Here is a 26,690-nt window from a genome sequence, read left to right on the forward strand (position 1 = left end):
CGACTCCAGTTAAGGCCTTAAGGAAGGCAAAGTACACTCAAGGTTTCTCTACCACTGCTCCCGCGTCCATTATTCTGAATCACAGTGTGGAGATGCAGACCATGGGCGAGCTTTGCTCTTTCCAGGGGACACTTCGTAGGAGTAGGTGTTCTGGTCCCTGCAGGCAGACAAGTTCCGAGAAAATCACGCAGACCTATCACCACCGGTGCTGGCCTGCACCTGCAGAAGAGGGGGTTGGTGAGAGCACGTGTCCCAGTGCGCGCGCAGCCTAAGTGTACCAGGACTTTCCAAGTTTCCATTTATTTTAACTGTACCGGCGTGAAAAATATCCATTGAATATCTGCATAGATTTCCCTGACTAAGTCGAGTGCCCTGTTTGAATTCCCTCGAGCTAAATTTTTTATTTTTATTTTATTTTATTTTGTTTTTTTTCAATTGTTGGGGTCATATGCACCCCAACTAACCCAACACACATACACATCTTCTTTACAGTTATCAGTGGGCTTTTTGTTTGTTTGTAAGAACTCACTAGGCGACGAACTCTTCCGGCAGCCTTTTGAATAAAAAGAGTGTTACATACGCAAGACTAAATATCCTGATGGGGGTAGCCCATCGAGCCCCGCCCCATTATTCCACAACCCAGATGGGATTCGTGATTAGAAAATACAATTGGCCAAAGCTGTCTCGGAATCTCCCCCTCTCTTCCTCCTCTTCTAATTTCATCAGCAGTATTAATCAGCGCTCAAAAGAGCAAAGAAATAACAGTTATTTTCAGATCGAAACATTCATGAGTTGTAACTCACTTTAGGATTTCTAACTTTTTAAAGACTAGCATCCATCACAACATTTTATATATTTTTCTCTCTTCAGTTGGTGGTTTTAAAAAAAAAATCACAGAAATAAAATCATTAAGATTTCTTTCCTCTGAGGTAATTCACCTTAACTACTGTCCCCATTACAATGTATTACTCAAGTGGATTCTGCTGGGGAAAAAAAAAACTATTTAATTTCCAAGCCAGGGTATTTTCAGAGGGAAAGCCCAAAACAATTAAATGCCTTCAGTGGAATTTAATCGTAAGTCAAACTCAGCAAAAATCTAGGCTCACTTCAAGAAAAAAAAAATGTTTCTCTCTCTTTGAGTTAAGTGATATTTCGCCACAGCTACGACATTAGATGAGTCTTGGCTATTTGTTCCCTGGTGACAGACTTCATAGGGATCTACTCCTTTCCCCAAGAAAGGGGATCTTTTGTGTTTCCCCAGCCATGGGCAGGGAAGAGGTCCCTAGACAAGTTGCCCGGTCTGGGTCCAAATCTGGCGTCGAGTGTGGTGTGTGTGTACCAGGGGTGTCCTTCGTTGTTGTCTCTTGCCAGTGGCACGGGAGGAAGCGGCTGGTCCTCTCAGACTGCAGGCTCCCTCTGAGGACAGATTGGCCACCGCCACCTCCCCCCACCCCCAGCAGCACGCGTCTCTTTTGCGTCCAGATTGGCCGCGACCCGCGCTCAATAGCGGGAGGTTAATTTCCTTCACAAAGGTGAAAGGGGCACGGCTCCGGGGGGGCCCCCCCGCGCCCAGACAGGCGGTTGCTTTATTCCGCAGCGCCTTGATTGGAGCCCTTGATTTAGCATCTGATGTCAACCCGCAGACAAAATGCCCGCTCAGAATGAAAATGCATGAGGCTGCGCAGAGGGTGAAAACCAACTTCACCGTGCGTGGCCCGCTTGGGTCAACTCCACAGGCGTTGCCTACGCCCTGGACAGCGAGGAGGTTCCTGAAGCCTGGGTCCGACCCTGGCAAGGATGCCAATACCCCGGCTTCGGGGATCTTAGGGAAAGGAACGTAACTTCAGACATCCAAGTTCCTTTTGGAAGCCAGCCAGCAGGCCAGGGCTGCAGCCCCGCATACGGGGATGCTCGAAAACGTGCTATGCCAACAGTTTCTCCAACTCAAGAGAGAAGCTTTCGAGGCCCGCCGGCAGGCTGAGCCTGTGAGCCCAGACCCGCGCTCCGCCGAAGCCCTCAGGTTCAATATGTTTACTTTCCGAAGCCCGGGATCCCGCGGCCAGGACACTGCTCGGCCACTGGCTGGCCAGACTTAAGTGGCACGTTCCCTTTGCGGATGATTTTTCCATCCAGCGCTCCGGGCTCCCGCGCCCTTCTCCCGCCGCAGCCGCGGCCCTCGGGTCTCCCCTGCCCCCCACCCCATCAGCGCGCCCAATTTCCCCCTGGGCTCCGGCTCGCGGATTGAACCCTCCTGACATATTTGGGGCCATTCTTCTCCTTTGTTGCTATTTAGCTCGCGACCCGCGGGTAATCCCCGCGCGGGAGGGGGGCGCACATTGTCGTGCTGATGGACGGGCCCATTTGGCGGCTCCGCGCCCCCCGGAGGAGACACACAAAGCCCAGGCACGTGCGCCTCCCCATAGAGGAGCAGCAGACCGTGAAGGGAGGCGGGGCCGGGCGTGTGCCTGGGCCAGGCGGGGCGGCGGCGCCGGGCGCGGCGGGGCGGGGCGGGGCGGCCGAGGGGCGCGCGCTGGGGCCCCGCGCCCTCAGGTACATCTGCCGCACCTACCGGGCGACCCTCGAGTCCCGGCCCCTTTTTTGCCGCTCCATCGCCCTCCCGCCCTCCTCGGCGGTGGAGCTGCGGACGCGCTGATTGGCTCTGGGGGAAGCGGGAGGCGAGAACAATGGCCCCCTCCCCCCGTTAAAAGGGAGCGGCGCCCAGGCCCGGGGACAGGGACGCGCGTGCGGAGCGCAGAGCTGGGCCAGCAGCCGAGGGCATCGCGCGAGTCCCGAAGTCGCCGCGTGCAGGCGATGGGCTGGGGGCACTGAGGCACGCCGGGGCCGAGCACGGAGGTGGGACCCAACCAGTGCTTCGCCCTTTGCACCGCGCCAACATGCCCCGCGGGTTCCTGGTGAAGCGCAGCAAGAAGTCCACGCCCGTGTCCTACCGGGTCCGCGGCGGCGAGGACAGTGACCGAGGGCTGCTGCTGTCACCCGGCTGCGGGGGCGCCCGCGCCGAGCCCCCGGTGCCCAGCCCCGGGCCGCTGCCGCCACCTCCGCCGCAGGCGCTCGCGGAGCGCGCCCATGCTGCGCTCGCCGCCGCGCTCGCCTGCGCGCCAGGCCCACCGCCACCACCCCCGCCGGGCCCACGGGCCGCGCACTTCGGCAACCCCGAGGCTGCGCACCCCGCGCCTCTCTACAGTCCCACGCGGCCGGTGAGCCGCGAGCACGAGAAGCACAAGTACTTCGAGCGCAGCTTCAACCTGGGCTCGCCGGTGTCTGCCGAGTCCTTCCCCACGCCCGCCGCGCTGCTCGCAGGGGGAGGCGGCGGCGCCCACGGCGCTGGCGGCGGGGGCAGCGGCGGCGGCGGCACCTGCGGCGGAGACGCGCTGCTCTTCGCTCCCGCCGAGCTCAAGATGGGCACTGCGTTCTCCGCCGGCGCCGAGGCGGCCCGGGGTCCCGGGCCCGGTCCTCCACTGTCCCCTGCCGCGGCCCTGCGGCCCCCGGGCAAGCGACCCGCGCCCCCCGCCGCTGTCGCTGCAGAGCCGCCCGCCAAGGCAGCCAAGGCCCCGAGCGCCAAAAAGCCGAAGGCCATCCGCAAACTGCACTTCGAGGACGAGGTGACCACGTCGCCGGTGCTGGGGCTCAAGATCAAGGAGGGTCCGGTGGAGGCGCCGCGGGGCCGCGCGGGGGGCGCGACCCGACCCCTGGGCGAGTTCATCTGCCAGCTCTGCAAGGAGGAGTACGCCGACCCGTTCGCGCTGGCGCAGCACAAGTGCTCGCGCATCGTGCGCGTGGAGTACCGCTGCCCCGAGTGCGCCAAGGTCTTCAGCTGCCCGGCCAACCTGGCCTCGCACCGCCGCTGGCACAAACCGCGGCCGGTGCCCGCGGCGGCTCGCGCGCCGCCGGAGCCAGAAGCCGCCACCAGGGCGGAGGCGCGCGAGGCTGCGGGCGGCGGAGGCGGCAGCGATCGGGACACGCCGAGCCCTGGCGGCGTATCCGAGTCGGGCTCCGAGGACGGGCTCTACGAGTGCCACCACTGCGCCAAGAAGTTCCGCCGTCAGGCCTATCTGCGCAAGCACCTGCTGGCACATCACCAGGCGCTGCAGGCCAAAGGCGCGCCCCCGCCGCCGCCGCCCCCCGCCGAGGACATCCTGGCTTTCTACGCGGGGCCCGACGAAAAGGCGCCCCAGGAGGCCTCGGGCGACAGCGAGGCGGCCGGCGTGCTGGGCCTGAGTGCGGCCGCCGAGTGCCACCTGTGCCCAGTGTGCGGGGAGACCTTCCCCAGCAAGGGCGCCCAGGAGCGCCACCTGCGCCTGCTGCACGCTGCCCAGGTGTTCCCCTGCAAGTACTGCCCGGCCACCTTCTACAGCTCCCCGGGCCTGACGCGGCACATCAACAAGTGCCACCCGTCTGAGAATAGACAGGTGATCCTCCTTCAGGTGCCTGTGCGTCCGGCCTGCTAAAGTGCGCCCTCGGTCCGGGGCCCCCAGAACTGTGCCTTCACTTGGAGACCCACAAAGAGAGCGCGCCCCCCATGCCTGATCTGGGGGCCCCTACCCCCCATTCCGGGGTGAAAGTCTTCGCTTCTCTCGGTGTGGCGTGACGGTAACCCTGGTCTTCTCGCTGTGACTCCTTTGGACCCCATCCCCTTTGCGTTGTGTCCCCCCTCCCTCATGGCGCAACAGGAGTCCGTCTCTTTCTGTACAGGGGAGGAAAAAAAATGCTGTATACGTTTGTCTCGTGGTTGGACGCCTCCCTTTGAGGGGCAAAGCTGTTTTTCTTGCTAGTATTCGCTGTGTTCATGGTCTAGAAAATGCGGTTTGCTCTGCCTACCAATCTCTGCTCTCAATGTCTGTAGCGTACGGGTTGTTTTGGGTGAATCTTGAGGAATAAATGCCTTTATATTTCACAGGCTGTAAATTGAACTTCCCACACGATTAGCTTTATTATGGCTTGTGAACTGCTGGAGTCTGGCTTTACCTTTTTGTATGTGAACAAATCAAATTGCTTAAAAAAGAGTTTTCTTTAGTATAGCCACAAATGCCTTGACCTGTTGTCTGTTGGGGACTGTTTTTTGGGGGTGGGAGGAGTTTTAACGAGATGCTGTAGTAACTGCCTCAGTATTTCATGAAGACTTTTGATTTGATCATCTTTGTTGAGGTAGGACTATTGAGTTCCTTTTACATGTAAATGTTGATTTATGCGCAACTGTTATTTATTTATTTATTTATATTAATTATGAAGATTATGATATTATTTGATTGCAGATTCTTCTCCTTTTTTTTTTTTTTTTTTTTTTTTTTTTTTTTTTTTTTTTTTTGTGAGCTTTCCCCCTGCCACTTTTGACATTTCACTGTGCATTTTAGGAAAGAACCGTTTTTCTAGAGGGGTCTGCTGAAAGTTTTAACTTTTCTCTCTATCGAGGGAATTACAGACAACGTACCATTTTATTCTGCTTGAGGGGCCCCAAGGCCCTTGTACAACCGACAGCTCTTACTTTTAAATGCAATCTCTTTTCTACATACATTATTTTCTTAATTGTTAGCTATTTATAGAAAGCTTCGATAGAACTGTTTCAACTGTATAAATATTTACTATTCAAATAAAATATTTTCAAAGTCAAAATATTGTGGTCTTATTTCAGCATCAAGTACTTCCCTCCAAGGAGGATCTAAAATAGATTTTTAAATGGTGTTTTTTAGTGGTTTCTTAAAAGCACCACCTTCCTATGGTTAGGAAAATTCCTCCTCTCTTACAAGAGTCAGGGGTTTTTCACAGATGAACCTGTATGTCTTAGATTCTGCCCTTTCTGACAGAAATGTACTAGATAGTGGGTAAGAGCCAGCCGTACATCGCAGCCTTTCAGATGCGCCTAGGAAATCAAAAAGAAACTGCCCTCTGCACAGCAGACACAGGGACACCACGTTTATTTATTGTATTCGTCCCTTGTCTGTAATTTGATGATAGCCATTCCTCAAGTAAAGTGGGGGAGATTTTTAATTATTCTAAATGGCCAAGTAGGAGAAGGCAGAAAATGTAAATAAGGATGCAACACAAGTTCAGCAACTGGGTTTGAAGAGAGGGCTCTAAAATAAGTTTCCAGTCAGGTGAGGCAACCACTGGGCGCAGGAGCAGGGGCGAGGGAGTGAACACCATCTGTTTGGGGTATTAAATTTAATAACAGGCAATTACAATGTTTTCCGTTATTTGTCACTCAGCTCTTTGAAGAAGGGTTCTGTTGATCACCCACAGTATTCTGGAAAGTGCGATTAAGGAGCAGAGCCACACTGCACAAACCAGTGTGCCCTGGATTTCATGTCGCTCTCCTACTTTTTTCCTAACACTCATTAGGGTTCCAAAGAGACACAAGAGATTTCGGCCCTGAGGATCTCCCTAGTAGAGCTCTAAAGGGGTGGGCAGGGAACAAGGAATTCGGATGGAAATATGGAGTCTTTAAAGATTTCCCTCTGGACCACCCCACCTGAGCTACAGAACAGTGTGTGGATCTTCAGTGGCAGTAGAACGTTTTTTTTTTTTTTTTTTTTTTTTTTTTTCTAAACATGAAGTCTGGGCTTGCTTGACAAGACCTGTTTCTGGAAACAGCAGCTGCCATCTGCGTTGGCCTCGCCATTTTTGCCCTTGACCACAGGGTGTGAACTCACCACTACTCATCTTTATACATGCAAATGTGATTTACTCATTCACAAGTGGTCCTCTGTCTACTGGGGAATTGATTCTAGTCGAACAGATATATTACTTCTCCAAAAGAAAAGCCAAAAATCTGCTTATGTGTGTGAGCTTCTAAGTGAAGCTGCATAGCAAACAGATGTTTGAAGTTGCCCCCACGAGTTGTAAATAAAGAGCACTGGTGGACTAATTTCAAAGGAATTCAAGTTAGCATAATATTCTACCACGAGCAAGTCACCCTTCCTCTCTTCAGGCTTCCTCAGTTTGTGGAGAGTTTACCGTTCTTTACACTGATGCAAATGCTGCTGTGGGCAGGCTGGGTGGGAGGTCATTAGTGGAAGCCAGTTCATGATTTCCCCCCCTTATACCACAATGAAGGATTGGTGGTGAGAGAATAAGAGGTTAGGCTAGCAACCTGGGTAAGGAGGGAGGAACCAAAAGAAGAAAAAATAAGATCGCTAGCCCAGTTCTTTATTTCTGTTTAGACGGAACAAAACAAAAGAGCGAGGGTGTCCTGAACTGCTTTGGACCCAAAGTGAACGTGTTTCTGGAACAGCAGAGAGGAAAGGGTTGCCCTAGTTCCTCGCCGTCATCGTTGTCCTGAGGCCCAGGGCGGCGTGCCTGTCTTTCACCAGCTTTCCTTCTCTGAGGCTGGAACAGTGAAAGCTCTAACAGGAACCTGAGCAGAAACGTTGCTGGGAAGGCCTGCTGTGGGGAGCTTATGCGGAGGCTTCATGTCCTTCTTTCCTTCTTGGTAGCACCATGGACAGAGGAAATCACACCTTTCCGCTGCCCTGAACGCCGAGCAGTTTCAGTCTAAAAGGAGGCTGGCTGGTCTCAAGTCTTGCCAGTACAGGGATCCACAGGGGCGTGTGAAGTGCCTGGGTGCGCACAGTTGGACAGGGCAATGCTACAGTTGAATGTTGTCTGGCGTGTCTTGGGGTAAGGCACAGCAGGAGAGGGTGCCACACCACTCATCTGCCTGTTTGCTCTGCACGTGGTACCCGGTACCCTGGACCAGACAAAGCAGAAAGACCTTTTAATCCAAGAAAATAGATAATGCTGGAGGGGTTTCTTCTTACAAAGAGGGGTCCCTCGTGAGGGTTGTTCATTCTCTGCAGCTTCAGCATCGCTTAGATTCCTCTAGACTCTGCATTAACCTGAGACAACCATGGTGATAGCGTTGGGGTATATGTACCTTGGGAAACTTAGGGAACATTCCAGAGTCTGAGAGATAAAAGACAGACCAGACCCCAAAGTGGTCCAGTGTTTTTCACACGGGAGGCAACCTCTTTGTCCCAACTGTTGTCCCCTATGGCATCTAGAATTTGCTATAAACCTGCCAGCCTGTGCCAGGCTTAGTTTGAACAAAAGTTGCTGTCTTCAAACAGTTTCCTGGCAAGTATCATCCGTTAGCTTGCTACGTGGCCAGGTTCAGGTAGACTTTGAGGGGACTCCCTCAAAGCGTATGGCATGGCCCCAGAATGCAACACACCAATCCAGGTATCCTCACAACGGAAGACCAGACCAGCCTCTGCTGGGAATCCTGGGTTCCTACATCTCAGAGATCAACCTTCTCTGGCACATGCCATTGAGCCAGGCAGAGTTCACAGCAGCTATGGCTCAGGCAACAGAGAAGCCCTAATTGCTGGTAGGTAAAGAGGTCTTCTTCTTCTTCTTCTTCTTCTTCTTCTTCTTCTTCTTCTTCTTCTTCTTCTTCTTCTTCTTCTTCTTCTTCTCCTTCTTCTTCTTCTTTTCTCCTTTTTAACCAGGTAGTCTTGGGAAGTCGTGTCTTCTTCTAAGGTTGTTGAGGAAACAGTAACTCAGTCATTTCCAACATCCTTACCCTGTACAGCTGACTACTGGTTTTGATTCACTGAGGCAGCTGGCCAGGCGAGGTTTTCTATCTTTGAACATATTCTTTATGTAGAATCACAGGATCATGTTACTTGAAATTAGATGCAGTGCTGAAAGCAACAGGTCCAAAGAGGTGTCCCAGCAAGGGACCCATGACAGACCTTTGGAATGAGGAGAGCTGATTTTGCATAGAGGTGAGAGGAAAGAGAGGTCTGGCTTGCAGAGTTACCATCACAACTATTTTGGATGGTTTTTATTCCCCTTAGTTTGGATTTTATTATCCTAGTAAAGGCCTTAGACTGATACACTTCTCCAAATCAGAGAACAAGCTGAGCTCATGATTTAAAGCCAATTAGCATATTTTAATGAACCCAAACATTCACCCCTTCATCTCTTAAGCCCCAAGTCTCTGTCATCCTTTTATGATGACACTTTTATTGTGGGCACACTTCCTGTGGAACATGGGACTGTCCGGGCTGTGCACACTTCCTCCTGTATGGTGAGCAGATGGGCTATAGGGCGAACATATTCAAGCTTTGTCTTGTTTGAAGATTTCTGTGCTGTGTGGTCTCCCTGGTGGCATTTCCACACAAAGCATTAGTACTTCTGTTTTCAGTTTTGGATTTTTTTTTCCCTTCTATTAACTCATTGCAATAAGGCCACACTAAAGGGACAAGCCATTCCAAGCTGCAATGGAACTTCTAGAATGTTCATGACAGTAGGAGTACTCTGAAAGGCCTGACTGTGAAGAGTCTGTGTTTTAAGTACATTGTAGTCACACCATGCCACACCAGCAATGCTTAGAAGAGGCTGTCTACATGGGTCTCATTTGTTTTACCACTGCATCTCTCTGATATCAGACATTCATGGGTCCTCCCGTTTGGCTCAAGCTAGGAGGCCAAGCACAGTGTAGCAGGGAGATGACACCGGAAACTTCAACCTTAATTCATCCGATCTCCTCTTTCACTTATCAAAGAAGGCCTTTCATTGAGTGCAACAGCTGCTTTGTCTCTGCTACACAGGGCCAGAGCCCCAGTGCAAGGTCCTCTTTGCGAACACCACAGCCAGATGACAGTCAACACCTGAGGCTGGCAGAATGAGCAAAGTAAGCCAAGATGCTATTGTATGTCGAACTTAATAGGGCACCTCGAAGGTGTTAGTGTGTGGAAAGCGGTGTTCAGAGAAGGGCTCTTTCTATTGGAGAGAGAAAAATCAGGCTACGATTTCCTGAGTACAAAGAACAGAAAGGATAGGAGACTCGGGTTAAAAGACATGTGTTGGGGGCTGCTATTTAAAAGCTTGTACCATTAACTGATCTGTGGCTCTTTTTCTCTTGTTGTCTATCAGCTATACTATGTGAAACATATCATTACCATTCTAGAATATATATGCAAAGAGGCTGTTACTAGTTTCCAACAAAACAGAAAACTGACTTCCACTTGATCTTATTAATATTGCTCATGTTCGTCCCGCTCCGTCATGGTTGCTTTAGGCAATGTAAACCTCACCCCGACTCCCACCAACCATCACACAGCTAAGCTTAGCAGAACAGGTTGTCCATTACCCACAAGGTTTTCTTACTGACACAATGCTCTGACTTTATCAGGTGAAATCACAACTTGGGTTCTCTTTAAAAGTAAAAATAAAAGCTTCATATGTAGTTCAATTTAACATTTCAAAGAATTTGGGTAACTCACTTGTTAGCTTAAATGTTGACTTAAAAACAGGAGATATCTTTGAATTAGCCTTTACTTGCTTCAAAATTGTGTCAGTTTAATAGAAATAAAGATATTCTTGGCAATGGGTGATGTCTCTTTTTTTGTTGGGGTTTTTTTTTTTTTTTTTTTTTTTTCGAGACAGGGTTTCTCTGTGTATCCCTGGGTGTCCTGGAACTCACTCTGTAGACCAGGCTGGCCTCGAACTCAGCTCCACCTGCCTCTGCCTCCCAAGTGCTGGGATTAGAGGCCTGCGCCACCACTGCCCGGCCATTCTTTTAATTGTGCACACATTTGGGCGTTTAGGTTAGTGTCCAATAGAAAGGCTGCCAACCATTAATTTTATAACAGTTTTCTGACCCAACCTATAAACTATGACAATGCTAAGATTTGAATGTGCCCCAGGGTTCATATGACAGAAATGTAATACTAAGTTGGAAATATAATACCCAAGTATTTGGAGGTGGAGCCTAATGGGAGCCACTGAGGTAGAAATGGCTCTGACATCATGGATGAAATAGTGTTAATGCAGGAGGTAAGGTTGTTATAAAAATGCCTTGGTGGGCTAGTGAGATGGCTCAGCGGGTAAGAGCACTGACTGCTCTTCCCAAGGTCCTGAGTTCAGATCCCAGCAACCACATGGTGGCTCACAACCACCCGTAATGAGTTCTGATGCCCTCTTCTGGTGTGTTTGAAGACAGCTACAGTGAATTATGCCGGAGCGAGCTGGCTGGAGCGAGCAGGGCCAGCAGAAGTCCTAAGTTCAATTCCCAGCAGCCACACACATGATAGCTCACAACCATCTATCCAGCTACAGTGTACTTATACACATAAAATAAATAAAAATAAATCTTTTTTAAAAAAGTGCCTTGGCACCAGGCATGGTGGCACACACCTTTAATCCCAGCACTTGGGAGGAGGCAGCCAGATCTCTGAGTTTGAAGCCAGCTTGCTCTGCAGAGCAAGTTCTAGAATAGACAGGGCTACACAGAGAAACCCTGTCTCAAAAACAAAACTAAATAAAACAACAACAACAAAAGGGCCTTGGTCTCATGCTCTTTCTTGTTGGCTCTCTATCTTCAGTGGAACGATATAGTAGGAAAGGCTCTTTGTATTCCCAGGCGAACTAGGACTACCTAGGATCCAGAATCTGTAAGACAATAAACACCTATTCACTATAAACCCACCAATCTGTAGTATTTTGTCATAGCAGCACAAAACAGATGAAGTGAGGGAAACCACACGTGCTGTGGGCTCTTCATTTGCATTGCTGACCACAGACCCACTGCATCAGCACCATGTGGGAGCCAGTCTGAAGAGCAGACAGAACTGTTACCACATTAGAACCTAAATGTGAACAGGGTGCCAGGAAGCCTGTGCTGACGTTGATATTGACAGCATGCTGGCTTTAGAGTGAACTGTTGCCCATGACCGAGTTCTCCCAGTTTGGGTAAACAGTAGGTTTGAACTGAGAAAAGCTAGTGTCTTGAAATCTTAATCAGAGGCCACTAGCTCCAACTCATGATACATCCATAACTATACTTGCAGCTAAACTTCAGTGCAGCCTAGTCTGAGGACTTCATGGGAGAGGCTCACTGAGTTCTCATGAGTACTTTACAAGCTTGCATTGCTCACTATCGGTGGGACAGAAGAGGACACAGGAGACAGGCTCTTAGCTGACCATACTGTGTAAAGAGAGAAATCCGAGGTGGCAGACATTTTAGTACGGGAGAACTCAGGTGGATGGTGAAATGCATTCAGTCCTCTTGCCAAGGGACTGGGACACGAAATCCACAAATCAGAAGCAGCTACAGAGAAACAGAAATTAGGGTACCCTCCCATTGCACCATTTTACTGCATGAAAGAGGATGTTCTTGCTTATGTGTTTGACAACGTGTGGAGCAAGGTTGTGGGCTCTATGGAGCAGTTGACACGTAGTCACTGGGAGGGATTTGCTTCTGGTAAGGATCCTCTGAAACCAATGTAAAAAATAACTATTTATGATTTACAAAAAAAAAAAAAAAAAAAGGGACTGGGACAAGCACAGTTCTAATCCCTAATCAGGTGTTAAATGACTTGTCTCCCACCTGGGGAGAGAAAAGTTGTCTCCTATTTCAAACACAAGAGAAACTTCTTTCCAAAAATCTTGGAAATGCAAGTATCTGATATTCATGAGTTAATCAGGTACATTCGATACTCCAAATGCAATGAAAGCTCTTGCACTTGCATAATCCTAAACTTGTAGATTCTGTCCTATTTTTGGCTTTGCTTTAATAGGCTGCAGATGCAAAGCAGGAGAGAAATAGACGGTGGCATTTCTAACCCACAGCACACTAGGCCAGTCCTGCTGGGCTGGCTTTCCACACTCCCTTCTTTCTGGTTCTTACCTTTCCATCTTGGTTCTAAAAGCACGTGGTGTGGTAATCACTCATTGCTATACACCTGTAGGCAAGTTAACAACCCATTCCAGAACCATGACAACTAATGTGAATGAGGGCTGGGCTGGAAAAAAAATCCCTTAGCAAAGCAGGTCTGAAGGACAGGCACATTTCTGTTCAACACATGAAACCAAGTCCAGATTCTGACACTCAAGATATAGAAACTTTGTTTGTTTCATAAAGGATTTTGTATGTATCCCAGCTGGCCTTGAACTCACAGTAATTCTCTTGCCTCAGCCTCTAAAGTCTTATGCCACCACACTTGGCTAGAAACTTTAAAGAAAATATACTGTGCCAGCTAGTTTGTTGTTGCTGTGACAAATATGTGAAAGCATATGTGTTTGGGCTCATGACGTCAGAGGTTACAGTCCACGAGGAAGATCATCATAGTTGTTGGAAATGGTTGAACCACACTGTTCACCTTACGGTAGCCAGGAAGCAGACACACAGAGAGAGATGTAGGGAAGACATTCTTTTCAGTGACATGGTTCCCCCAGAAATCTACATTCTCTAGTTATGCACTACTTCCAAAAGTTTCCACCACCTCCCAAAATATTTTATACTCAAATCACTGATAGAGTGTTTGCTTAGTAAGCATGAGGCTCAATATTTGATTTCCAGCAAAACTGCTCTCCCACTCTCAACAATAATGAAACTTTATGCTTAAGGAGCATGCCACAACTGTAGTTTCTGGAATATTCCTTTCTCTTTCATTGTGAAGGACTTTATAAGCTCATATATAAAGGAATGACTTTTCTTTCCCTGTGTATTATGTCTGATGAGATTCTCATCATCTTGTCTCTACTGTGGCTTTAAGCAAATTATTGGTACTCTCTGATCATTTTATTGTTGATAAAATGATGAAAAGGTAGCATTTGCAATGTCCAACATATTGGACATTGATAATATTTTCTACTTGTGCCATACCTTTTGAATAACCATTCTGCACCTAGATCATCTCCCACCCAAAGAGTCCAGCCTTTCCAAGGTACAATTTCCAAACTTTCCTTTCTAGCCTCCCTTGCAGCTAGGTTCTGTTAGAAGGTTATAGAGAACAGACTAGGCATGAACATCAATGCACAACAAAGAGGAGTCACATTATCCTTGGATTAGGAATGTCTGACCTCTGATCAGATGAACCATGAGACATAGATCCACAAGAGGAATGCCAAGGAGGTGGTATCAAGTGCTGTTCATGTTGGGAAGAGACAAAAAGGGATTTTTCTCTCAGAGGTGGCCATCATGAGGTTCAGGATCATGAAATGACCTGCCTGGTAAAACAATTTTAGTGTTCCTGAATATTTTAGCCCCAACATCTTACTATACAACCCTCCTAGAAATAAAGTAATGTAACTAGTAGCCTCTAATTAAATGATGCCTCTAGTTCAGCTAGCTACATTATATTTGTCTGTCACTAAGTACCTACTATGGCTGTTGTTAAGATTAAATGAGTTGTCTATGGCTATATTCTGAATATGCCCAATCTTGTCTGATCTCAGAAGCTAAATGAGAGTGGGCTTGGATAGTAATTTGATAAAAGACTGAATTAGTTATTTAGGCCAAGTCCTAGCAAGAACTCAAGACTTTTGCTTTTTTGAGTTTTATTTTTGGTTGTTGTTAATTAAAATTTCATATAATACTAATACATTTGCTCACTCCCTGGAACCTTGAAGGAGAAAAGTAACAGGTGGTTGCTCTTTGAAAATGTCGAGTTTTGGGGGTGACTCATTATATAACAGGTAAAATATTTCTTCTCTACACGTGTCCCATTGTGAAATAAAGTCCATACAGTACTTCTCTCTATAAGACTGAATGGATCTCTGTGAATGCTTCCTTAAAATGTAGTAGAAGTAACTAACACTAAGAAATTACTGTTTGGCTTCTAAGTGAGGTCGGGAATGGTCATGCATCTACTGCCTCAATCTGTCTTAGTCTCAATCCCACACCACAAGAAAGTCTGAGACAGACTGAGCTGGGATCAGTCAAGATCAAGACTCAACCCTGGATATAGGGGTTGGGGAAGGGGAACAGGACTCTAGCTCCTTTCAACCCCCTCATGACATTTGCTTGAAAGAGTCCAGTTAAGAGCAGCCTAGACAGGCTTGCTCACTCCCTGGAACCTTGAAGGAGAAAAGTAACAGGATGGTTGCTCTTTGACAATGCTGAGTTGGGGGTGACTCATTATCTAACAAATCCCTGGTACTTCTACAGTTCTCTCTAGGTCCTTTCAGAATGCTGGGCATGAGCTTTTCTATTTGATCATTACCTCAACCATGTGTAGAAAGTATCATGCTCTATCATCACTTTATGTGTGATGAGCATGATGTTGACCACTTCACACCAGATCATGTGACTTTTCTTCTAGACATAAACCAGAACCCAGGACTCTGGGTCCCTTTTCCTGTGGTCTAGGTCCAGAGGATGACGTTACATTATATCTCACCAGAGATTTTGAACTATTGTTAGAATGTACTGCTGTGTGTAAATGTGTCCTCTACATTATTTTGCATTCAGTTTCAAAAGAACCAGTGTCCTAGTTTCTATGCTTTCTTGTTTAAAGATTTATTTATTATATGTAAGTACACTGTAGCTGTCTTGAGACGCTCCAGAAGAGGGCATCAGATCTCATTAAGAATGGTTGTGAGCTACCATGTGGTTGCTGGGATTTGAACTCAGGACCTTCAGAAGAGCAGTCAGTGCTCTTAACCACTGATCCATCTCTCCAGCCCAGTTTCTATGTTTTTAATCCGTGGGATTAGTGTGCTTATATAGCTTTGACCATATAACAACAAATCACCCCAAATCTCAGCGGAGTGGTTGAGAATAGTAGCTGTTACTCATTACACCTAATTATTTATGTGGGCCAGGAATCAGGAGAAGCTGGGCATGGGTGGTCCATCTCTGCAGTTCCAGTGCCCAGAGTTGCTGAGGCAGGAAGATTTTGTTCACAGGCAAGTCAACCTCAGTTATGTACTGTTACAAACCAACAAACCAACAAATATGTCGTAATTAAGTTGCACTGCATCCTGGAATATTACAGTTTTAGGGCTGTAGAGATGGCTCAATAGTTTAGAGCACTGGCAGTGCTTTCAGAGGACCTTAGTTCAGTTTCCAGCACCCACACAATAACCGACAAAGATCCATCACTCCAGTTCCAGGGGTTCCAAAGCCATCTTCTGACCTCCATGAGTATCAGGCACGTGATGCACAGATATACATAAAGACAAAACATTCATACATATAACATAAAATCAATCAATCCATTTTTTAATTAAGGGGAGGGAAGAAGTTACAGTTATCTGTCAAACATGTCTGCATTCGGCGTAAGGCTGATGATGATGTTAAGGGGTGGTGGACTTCTGATCTGGCTCCCTCATATGGCCTCAGTCTCCACAGCACGGCTGGTGTGTCCTTATAGCATGGCAGCATTCCCAGAGCAAGCTACTCAAAAGGCCAAGGAGACTGCAATGCCCTTGTCACCTAATCTCCAAAGGCACAGCACTGTTCTATTGGTCCCACAGATTAATTCTCCATCAGTGTAGGAATGACCACACAAGACAGACATCACTAACAGGACATGATGACCCTTGGAGGTCACCTTAGAGAGTAGGTAACACATTCAGTATGATTATCCTAAGGATGAGGAGATGGGGTAGAATGTTAAAGACTCAAAAGCTCAAGGCCATAGTGTTTGTTATTTATAATAAAGATTCAAGCTGGGTGGTTATGTGTGTCATTAATCCTAAGGAGGCTGAGGTAGGTGGATCTCTGTGTGTTTGAAGCCAACCTGGTCTAAAGAGTGAGTCCCAGGACAGCCAGGGCTACACAGAGAAAGCCTGTCTTAGAGGAAAAAAGAGGAAGTTGAAATGGAGGTGTTTTTTGATGCATAATGTTACTATCTGCATAAAGTTCTTGAAAATGAACAAATGTTGGTTTGTAACAGTCTTAACTACCTAGCCTAGGTTCACTTGACTGTGAACTCACAATCCTCCTGCCTCAGCATCTCTGGGTATTGGGATGTTGCTGTGCAAGTATGGGGTATAGGGTGGACAAACCAAACTGGAGGCCTTACTTTCTTTGGTCAGGAAATAAGTAACGGCTGAAAAGTTCTCTGTAAAGTATCTTGCCTTTACATTTTTTCCCCCTAGAGTTGATGGGTAATATGAATTCTCTTATACAGATATGAGAAGTTATAAGTCCTTACTTCACTTTAAAAACATAATGACTAAATTGGTTTTATATAATTCAAAAGTGATCAACTGGTCTTCCAGGGCTAAAACAATGGTCTTAGCTTGAGCTGCTATGGCTTGAATATGAACCACCCCATCTGTGTGTTAGAGGTTTGGTTTCTTTACAGAAGTGATTGGATCCTGAGTATTCTGACCTTGCTCTCCAGTATGAGCCTGCTTCCTGGCTTATGGATAGTGGCCATCTGCTTACCCTCTTTACAAGGTTCTTTTTGCATTTCTCCCTCATTCTCTGCAGAATGTGAGGTCACACCTAGGGCCTTGGCATAAGGCACTTCCTACAGTAGACTCATCCTGCCATGAGAGCCCTACTCACCCTCATTAATTCATCCAAATCTATGAACCTTCCTAGATCCCACCTCCAGATTCCATGACAATGGAGGTATGATTCTAATGTATGAACCTGGGGCTTGAACATGAAGGAGAAGTCTATAATAATTATGTATACTCTTAACCAGTGTGTTACTTTCCAATACTGTAAGAAACTATCTGAGGTAGCCAAGTTTAAAACACATGTTTTCAGGCTGGGCCTTGTGGTTCACACCTTTTATCCTAGTGCTTGTGAAGCAGAGGCAGGTGGATTTCTGTTAAGTTTGAGGCTAGCCTGGTCTTCATGAGATAGTTTATGGCCAGCCAGAGCAACATAGACTGTATCAAAAACAAAAACAAAACCACAAACAAACAAACAAACTCAATACACTGGTCTACTTTGGCTCATGGTTTTCAAGGGTCTGGTCCAAGACTGGTTAACCTCATTGCTTTTTAGCTATGGGGAGACAGCTCATTGTGGTGAGAGCACGTGGAGAAACCCGAAGTCTCTCACTTCTTGATGGGGAAGTGGGGGAAAAAGGAGGAGGAAAGAGATCAAAGGGGTCTCACAGTTCCCTTTGAGGGCATGTGTCCAGTGAGCTTAAACCTCCCAGAAGCCCCTTCTTAAAGCTTCAACCACAGCCTAACATCACCGGCTGGGAACCTAGCCTTTGACCCAAACACATTCCGGATCCAAGTTGTAATATTGGATTATTATTTCAGTTTTTGAAATTAATCCACAAAAATAAAAGCAGCCACATGCCAGGGGCCAGGGTCTAAGTGCGATGGCACTTATTGCAGGAGTATTGTTACAGGGAACACTGGAGACCACTGTGACGTTTACACATCCGCCAAGGAAATTAAATTCCATATGAAGGAATAATATGCAATCAGTCAGCACGATGAATTAGAGGCACGTGCACCCATGACATAGTAAATCTTCTTTGTTGTTTGCTGTTTTTCGAGACAGGGTTTCTCTGTGTAGCTCTGACTTTCCTGGAACTCACTCTGTAGACCAGGCTGGCTTGGAACTCACAGAGATCCACTTGCCTCTGCCTCCCAAATGCTGGCATGCACCACCATCACACAGCAACATGGTAAATCGTATAAGAACATTTGAGTAACATAATATATAATGGTTTTTTTGTTGCTATTTTTGTACAAAATAAAAGATAGCATCTTTGCATGAATCTGGAGAGAAAGCTTTCAGAAAGAATTTGTGTTTAATAACCTGCTTACCATTTTCAGGGAGAGGGGAGTTGGGATCCAGGGTATCATGCATCCATACTGTCCTTTCATTGTGATCTTGGTGATGTTAAGTGAACAAGCAAATCTTCCCTGACTACGAAGTTCTTGTTCAAGTCTTCCTGCTGCCATCTGTCTTTGGCTCTTCCTGAAATGGTGACAAAATGTTTCCAAAGGAAAACTAGTAGGGGGTCACCATTTCTGAGGTGCATGGAGGACAGAATGGGTTGTCAGTGTTCAGGAGGAGAGCTGATGCTGCCTCTCAAACCACTGGTTAAAAAAAATGTGCTGCAGAGGTGCAGTAGCTCCGAGGGAGGGGCTGTCTCACAGAGGCCCTCAGGTCCCACTTAGCCTGGCAGCGTTTCTTGGGGAATATTGATCAAAAGTGCTCACCTCTATCATCTGAGGAGCATAATGCAGTCTGTGAGTATTCATGGAAAAAAGCTTTTCTTGGCCAGGCTATTTTCTGAAGTCAAAAAGATCCTTTCAGGATCCGTAATAGCCATCCCTCCACACTTCACACCCTCAGTGAAAAGCACACTCCAATTTTCAGACCCTAGGACCCCACGCCAAGGAGGAGGCTGACGAGCGGGACCTATTCATGTAAAATAGTCTGTCAAACTCAATGAGCATTTTGCCTGAGGGAAAGGGAGGGGTACATGCTAGATTAAAATTTCCACCTGGACACACAGGAAAAAGACACCCTTGTCCCTGAGATCAATCCATGCATCTGTTCTTTCCTAAATGTCTTAAATGGAACTTTCAGTCATATACATAATGTAGCCAGCTATGGAAGGCAGCATCCTGGTGTGATAGTAAACCTGTGCTTTTTCATGTCTGACAAGTATTTCCTAGTTTCTCTGACTCTGGCAGAATTGTATATATTATTTTTTAATTTGCCTGTCTACCTATCTGCTTGCACACACACACACACACACACACACACACACACACACCCTTCTCTCTGTAGTATTAGGGACCAAACCAGGGACCTCGTGCATGCTTGGCAAGTGTTCTGTCACATAGAGCACAGCAACTTAAACCTTTACCTTTCTCATATTATCCAACTTAACTTAGGCTAGTAGGGACTTAGGTATTAAAATATTTTTCTTCTAAAGTTCAAACCACCAAAAAGAAAGAAAGACAGAAAGAAACAAAAACGTGATGCAATTCGAGCAAGTTCTTTTCAGTGACTCTCTAGCCAGGGTGCCATTTCCCATGGGTCCCTGCTGTGGTGTTGCTGGTCAGCTCCTTTGGAGCACATGTGAAAGCACCTTTGGGCAGGGAGTGTCCCATAAACACACATGGCCTCCCCCAGTTGGGCCATCATCTATGCCGGAGAGATGCTACAGCAGCTACAGCATGTGGAAAACCCAACCCTTGGAAGCAAGTCACTGCACTCCTTGGTGGTCTCTGGGGTTGTTCAAGAGCGTTGGTGTCTCTGTCATTGTTCCCCTGAATCCTTACCTGTAAATGCTCTTACAACTGTGATCAAATGGTAGCAAGTGCTAAACACCATGTGGCTTTTTGACTCCAGAAAGTAGAAAGTAACTTCCAGGGTGTCGCTGACCTGCCTGGGCAATGTACCAAGCCTGTCTTGGTGCCAGATCTTCCTTTTCAAAGTCTATCTTTTTTCAGTTAATACCTATGCAATCTGTCTTTCCAGGAAAGTGCTATCTGGTGGTTTTTGAATTCCCAGTAGGGGTTGGTTCCAAGTGCTCTTTTTGTACACAACAGAGAGGTCATATTTCTGACAAACTAGACCCTCCCAGTGCCAAAACCTTGCTGTGTTCATCCTGGTTCCAATGACAGTGATTCAAGGTGGTCTCAGATGTGGACTTAGGAACACCCTCACAGCGGCCAAACTACGGCAGGCACGTGAAAACTACATTGTTCAAGAAACTCTATGGATTGGTTAAGGACAGTTAGTTATTGGTACTGAGCGGAGGTGTCACTAAGATGTGGAAAACTGGAGACAGCTCCTGGCTGGAGCCCCAGTCAGGCTGTATTAGAATCAGTGAGGCAACATCTTCAGGCCTCATTTTTTTCTTTTTTTAAATAGCTGAGGTGGATGGAGGACAGGGTGGGTGTTCCCAGCTGTAGACCAGGGTGTTAAAGGACCATATATGTAGAGAAGTTTACTTTCTGATCTTTTCTCACAACCCCCATGGGTTTTTTTTTTTAAGATTTATTTATTGTTATATGTAAATACAATGTAGCTATCTTCAGATACACCAGAAGAGGGCGTCAGATCTCATAACAGATGGTTGTGAGCCACCATGTGGTTGCTGGGATTTGAACTTACGGCCTTTGGAAGAGCAGTCGGTGCTCTTAACCCGCTGAGCCATCTCACCAGTCCCTCCTGCCCCCCCCCCATGGGTTTTGTTTTGTTGAAAATGAAATGCAATTAAAACTGAATTCATTCACAGGAAGAAGAGCAAATGAGAATAGCACTCCTTAATATAAACTTCTATTAAGTGTCCTTGGCTTAAATGACACACACAGAGCCATACAACGCATGTGTGTATAGAAGTAAACACTGTAAATATGGTTATCTTCTCACTAGGAAATATTCTATTTGAGGAAACAGGGAAGAAACAGGCTTTTATTTGCCCTGGAATACAAACAAAATCAAACCCCTATGACTGCATTCTTCTAATAATGGCCCTTTCCATCAGAAGCTGGACTCTATGACATGGTCTGAGACTCCATGGGGGTGTTGATGAGGGTTGTTGAAGATGACTCAATCTCTTACAGGAAACATGGTGCCTTAGAATCAACCAACCCCTTCCCATCTTTTTGCTATAAATAAGAAACTAATCTTTATGAGACAATTGTGACAATAGCCTTTACATTTCAAGTGTTCATTTCCATATCTGAAAGGTATCCCAACATGACCCAGGAGGAAAGCTCCCTGTGAATCCTGGAAGGCCATCTGCCAAGCTGGTTAGCAAGAGGGAGGAACTCAGCTCCAAGGAGCAGATATAGAGCAGTGGCCACCCAGCTCCACAGACACATCCAGACTGCCTTCAATGCCACCAGCAGGGCTCCTCGGGCTCCCCAAATGATCCTTGGGCATCCATCACCTTCTGGGTAGCTTGAGGGATGCAGATGCTTCTTCACTTCTATCCTGGGAGGAAGTGAGGCTGGTTGGAGTCTGAATCCTTAGAGGAGCCTAAATGATTCATAAGGCTGAGAAGTCCTGTTTCTGATTCTCAGCGCTTGTGTTGTTCCTAGAAGAAACTAGCTAGATGAGCTCCTGATTACCAGTTAAGCTAAAAAGAAGTCAGGTCAATTCAGGCTCTGCTTTGCGCCTGAACCCCCAGAACACACCAGGATGACCTTTTCTCAGGTCACCAACATGTTCTGTAAGTCATGGGTACTCAACAAGAGTTCTGGGCTACAGAAACAAGTGAACAATTTTTACAAACTTGGTTGCTCAGTGTTCGAGAATTCACTATTGTCTGGAACGGGGAGTGGCCCAGGATGCTCTCAGAGACCATGGGATAGAGTGTAATGCGATTGCTGAAGTCCTAAGGAAGGAAATATCAATACCTGACTTCAGCCACAATAGAAGGAGTCCAAATTACATATGAATGTGTTGTAAAATATGTCATTTTTACAACATCCTCAAATACTCCTTACTCCTTTGGGGCAGGGACTCTAGCTAGTACAGGAGGCTGCCTAGAAAAGACGAAGCAGGGGGCAAAGGTCATTATGAGGCTATATACCCCTTGTAGAAACAGACCATCCTGGCCCACTCATGCCATTATAAAGGTGGGGTGAGCCTAAGTAGGCGAGAAGACGGATGGAGGGCAGGGGGTTCTGAGGAAACACATATGCAGAGAAAGTTGTGACCGTCAGAGGCTGCAGGTCTGTTGGTAGCTGGATGTTAGCATTTCATACTATGAACCATGAAGAACTCTACATGAGCGCGTGTAAGCTCTCTGAATGGTATCAACTACCATACTGGACACCTCTGCCGGCTTTGGTTTACAGAATGCTTTTGAATAGCTTTATTCAACAACAACAACAAAAAAATCAAATCAACATTTTTATTAGATGGTGCGATAAACTTTTATTTTCTACAGACTATGAGAATGTCAGAAACATGCAGCACCTAGATGCCGTGTTTCTCATTCACCAACTCATCACAGTAAATCAGAAGGAAAAAGAGCGAGCTGGAGTTGTGGCACCACTATGGAGCTAAGTGTTTTCCCAGCATGGCTGCCTTTGTGGAGTGTGTCCCTAGTGCACACGTACCCTCCTGACAAGGTGGAGCAAGTCTGGAGGTTCGCCCAACCACACACCCCTCAGAACAGCCTAGTTGTGCAGCACTGGGAAGTTAAATAACAAGAGACCTCAGAACAATCAAACGACATGCTATAACTTAATTTATCATCTCTATCAAATTTCCCCTATTTACACATTCTAAATATCGTAGACCTGAAACCTAGGAAATGCTTGCTTATCGTGTACGTCATATACATAGAGACTGGGTGCAAATCCAAGGATGGGTGTCTCTGGATGAGTTTCCCTTAGATGTGACATCTCCTTCAGTAAGTATGGAGTGATACAGCTACATAGAAGACACACAGGAAGGCTTAGAGGGTTCATCAAACCTCCACCACAGGTCAGTGGAAAAAGGAAGGGACACCTGAGGACAATCAGGAGGACAGGGTTTGCATGGCTCTCTGGAGCTGTCTGATCTCCTTTATAAGGCTAAGGGTCCTACTAAATAGCATATGGCAGAGTCAGTGTCCATTCCTGGGGCTCTGCTCTCAAGATCTGCCAACTTGGCTGCTGAAGACACTGGAAAAGTCACTCACCAGGCTACATCTCTTTTCTTCAGTCTGCTGAAGGTCTGGCTATTTTTAAAAAGTCCTAATTTTGTGGGGTTACTAGTTTTTAACATCATGAAAGTCTAATCAACAAGACTATAAACATCAGTTTCCCTCTTTATGGACATCCGGAAGTCAGCATGTGGAGAAAGGCGGGTACTGGCCAGGCCCTGCTGGAGCCCAGAGAGTCTTATCATACTTTGTGGTAATTAGGGACACTTTTATCACAGATAGCTGACCTACTAATACTAATGTGATGAGTGGCTCTCGGGAGGGTCTCGCCAGATGAGTGACCATTAGCAGTTTTGCTAAAAGTAATAGACATTTATTATGAGAACACAATATTTGCTTTTCTAATTGACAAAAGGAAACACCAAACTTGATCATTTCAATGTTCCACCCTAAATAACAAGAGCTGCTGAATTCAATCAAACATGGTTGCCAGAGTCCCTACTCTCCAGCTCTTAGGTCTCTAACCAGAGCTATTACCAACCCAAGACCCATGGACTATAAGTAAGTAAAATATAAACAGACATAAACTGTCGCTGTCAACCTGGGTGTCGGGTTGGTAAAATCATTAGGTTACAAGAAGTTCAAATTATTTGCTGCCTCCAATTGAATTTCTCACTCCAAGTCTGAGGGCTTGTGGAAGCAAATGAAATTATGAATAGACATCTGTGAGCTAAACAGGACCTCTGGGACCTGGGTTGTGGCCCTGGGTTCTGTTAGGACTGAAAAAGATGAAAATGAAAGACTTCCAAAATGACAAGAATTCCACAACAGGGGTTTATGGGGCCTGAAGATAAGTGTTCCTACAGAAGCTATTCCATCACCGAGTGCTGCGCTGGCCTTTGGAGCCCAGGACTTGGAAGGTGCTTTCTGCAGGAGCCAGGTCTGGGTACTTTGTAAACACCAAAGTAGCAGATCAATAACACAAGCCTGAGGAATACTAGCTACACACACAGACACACAAAGACAAACACACACGCACATAGTGGGTGGGATAAGAATCAAGGTTTCACTGACACAATGGGAAATGTCATGACAGCCTATTTCCCTTCTATCACCATTAACCTCCCAATAAGTAAGCATCCTGGACCCTTAGAAAACAGCACCCAGGGCCTTTTTTTCTGCTTTGCAATGTCCTGCTCTATGACCTTCAAGCAGCTCTCCAGGTGCTTCTGTCTGTGGGCCTGGGATGAGAGGTTGTTAAATTCCCTTCACAGCAGGAGGATGGGTTCTCCCTGCAGTGGGAAGGTGCTCCTAGAATATCTCACTCTCGGAATTCTCACTTAGTACAAGACTAAGAATGGCTTCTGGCTCCACTCCTCTCTCTACCAAGGTCAGCAGCAGCCAAATCAGCTCTGTAGTAGATATAAAAGGCTGGCTTCTCTGGGGAATGGACACTGATGAGGTGGATAAACAGGCTCAGAGAAGTGACCAAGCAGGCTAGGAGTGTGAGATCAGAGGCCAGAGGAAAGTAGAGAGGTGTCCACATCCAGGACACTCTTTCCCATGCCCGAGCCCCTTGAGTCCATCTTCTACGGCTGCTTTCCTGCTTTGAGTGAAGGGCTCATCTAGATGTGTGCACTGGGAACAGCATCATGTGGCAGGGCCATGCAGCAAGGGGTGACCTCTGCTGCATTTTCTGGTTTGCTCTGAGACAGCAACAGGGCCAGGACAGAGGCATGGGGGTGGTGTGTGTGTATGTGTGTGACTGAGCAGAAGGCTTCCCTGAGAATGTTTAGTTGCCGAATTCTAAGGTCCAAGATGCCCCTGTTCAATAAGGGACACATTTAACTCCTTCCTTCCCTCCCATCCCTAATAGGCACAACACATCTTCCTTAGAGCTAATATATAAAATTTGATTCGTGTGTGTGTGTGTGTGTGTGTGTGTGTGTGTGTGTGCCTGGAGTCTGTTACCCTAGAGCTCATATGATAAGGCTGTTTCTGAGGCCTGTTTGGACTCTGAAGAGCAGGCAGGAGGAAGACTTCAGATGACCTTTCGGGGGCACTGGACACAATGGGGGTGTTGGTCAGCTCTGGAGCTGGAGTAGGCACAGTTGATGTGTGTGGTCCTGTGCTGGGCAACCCATATTTTCATGTGTGCAACCCCCCATTCCCTCCCCTCCTGTGTGGGAACATCACCTGACAGAACTCTGTGTTGTCAGGAGAATCTTAAGTCAATGGGGCCTCAGCTCCAGGTGGAAAAGGTTCAATGGTGGAGGTGAAACAACCTGTGGGAAGAGACCCTGGGGACAGCCAGTTTCCATGATGATGAAATTTCGAGTAAACTATAAATCGTAACAGAAGGATTAGCTAAATCAGTATGGGGGAAATTCCTCCAACAATTATGCAGTTCTTTTGTCAGCCCTTTTGGGAATCAAGCTTGGGGGTATAAATGGAAGGAAAACGTTTCAACAAAACAGACAAGTGCCCTTTGCCCCTTTCCTGTGGACCCCGAACCTTTTGCTACTATATTCTGCCTAGAGACTTCAGGCTTCTCCATTGCCCATATAACAGCAGGTTTGTTCCTGGTTGATGGTGACTTTTTCTTTTCTTCTTCTGATGCCCAAGGTTTGGTGAGAGTCCAAGACAAGAGGGACACAGCCTTGTTTGAAGGTTCCACACAAACTAGATCATCTCTGACCTTGGGAAGCCAACCATGGGGAGGCTGAACATGCTGGCACAGTGGCAGGTTCCTCAAGTCTGGATTGTGAGGGTTCTGGGGAAATCAGGGGAGTCTTGTCTCTCTCTTCCACATGGAGGATTTTCTTGGGGTCCATACTCAGGCTGAAGGTCAAGACCCCTGCAAAGGAAGCAGAGAATGGCCACATCACAGAGGCCAATGAGAATCTCTGGCCACATACTCTAGGAAGTACATACAGTGCTCAGAAGACAGGGAACTTGGTCCCTGGGAAATGGGTTTGGAGTCCTTCCTGCCAAGTGTCCCGGGCAAGGATGTTTGTTGAATGTATCAAAAAAGATATGCCACTCCTCTTAGTGTTTGGCCTGTGCTCTTCTACAGCATAAAGAAACTACAGGCTTGTGGATCTTTGATATAACATCAGCCTTTCTGGTTAGTACAGAAGTAAGGAATGAAGAGAAAGGCACCAGATTGCAGCACACTCAAGTGAAGGCCATGAAGGAGTCCTGGGCAGAGTCAATGCAATGCTGTGTTTCTGGGATCCTAGCATGTTTACGTTTTGATATTTCACACGAGTTACTACTCACTTATTCCCTAAAGGGCCTAAGACTAGAGGTCACGCCTAAATTGCTTGTCTGAATGAGTCCGGATGAGCATGCAGCTATTTGGCACTAGAGGGAACAAGGAATAAAATTAAAACT

General features: G+C 46.9%; 2 protein-coding genes across 4 annotated transcripts in view; one reads left to right on the forward strand and one right to left on the reverse strand.

The window, feature by feature from the left end:
* The first annotated feature begins 2,555 nt into the window (after positions 1 to 2,555).
* Positions 2,556 to 5,628, forward strand: Insm1 (INSM transcriptional repressor 1). Its single transcript, XM_031373676.1, has one exon. The coding sequence runs from the start codon at positions 2,895 to 2,897 to the stop codon at positions 4,464 to 4,466; it is 1,572 nt and encodes a 523-aa protein (XP_031229536.1). The 5' UTR covers positions 2,556 to 2,894; the 3' UTR covers positions 4,467 to 5,628.
* A 16,914-nt stretch (positions 5,629 to 22,542) lies between these two features.
* Positions 22,543 to 26,690, reverse strand: part of Ralgapa2 (Ral GTPase activating protein catalytic alpha subunit 2) — a 285,753-nt gene continuing 281,605 nt past the window's right edge. For all 3 annotated transcript variants that reach the window (XM_031372139.1, XM_031372140.1, XM_031372141.1), the window contains one exon: positions 22,543 to 26,151. The gene's annotated coding sequence lies outside the window, so the exon portion shown is untranslated. The remainder of the gene's footprint in view (positions 26,152 to 26,690) is intronic.

This window comes from Mastomys coucha, unplaced genomic scaffold (assembly GCF_008632895.1).
Source record: "Mastomys coucha isolate ucsf_1 unplaced genomic scaffold, UCSF_Mcou_1 pScaffold15, whole genome shotgun sequence".
Lineage (NCBI taxonomy): Eukaryota > Metazoa > Chordata > Mammalia > Rodentia > Muridae > Mastomys > Mastomys coucha.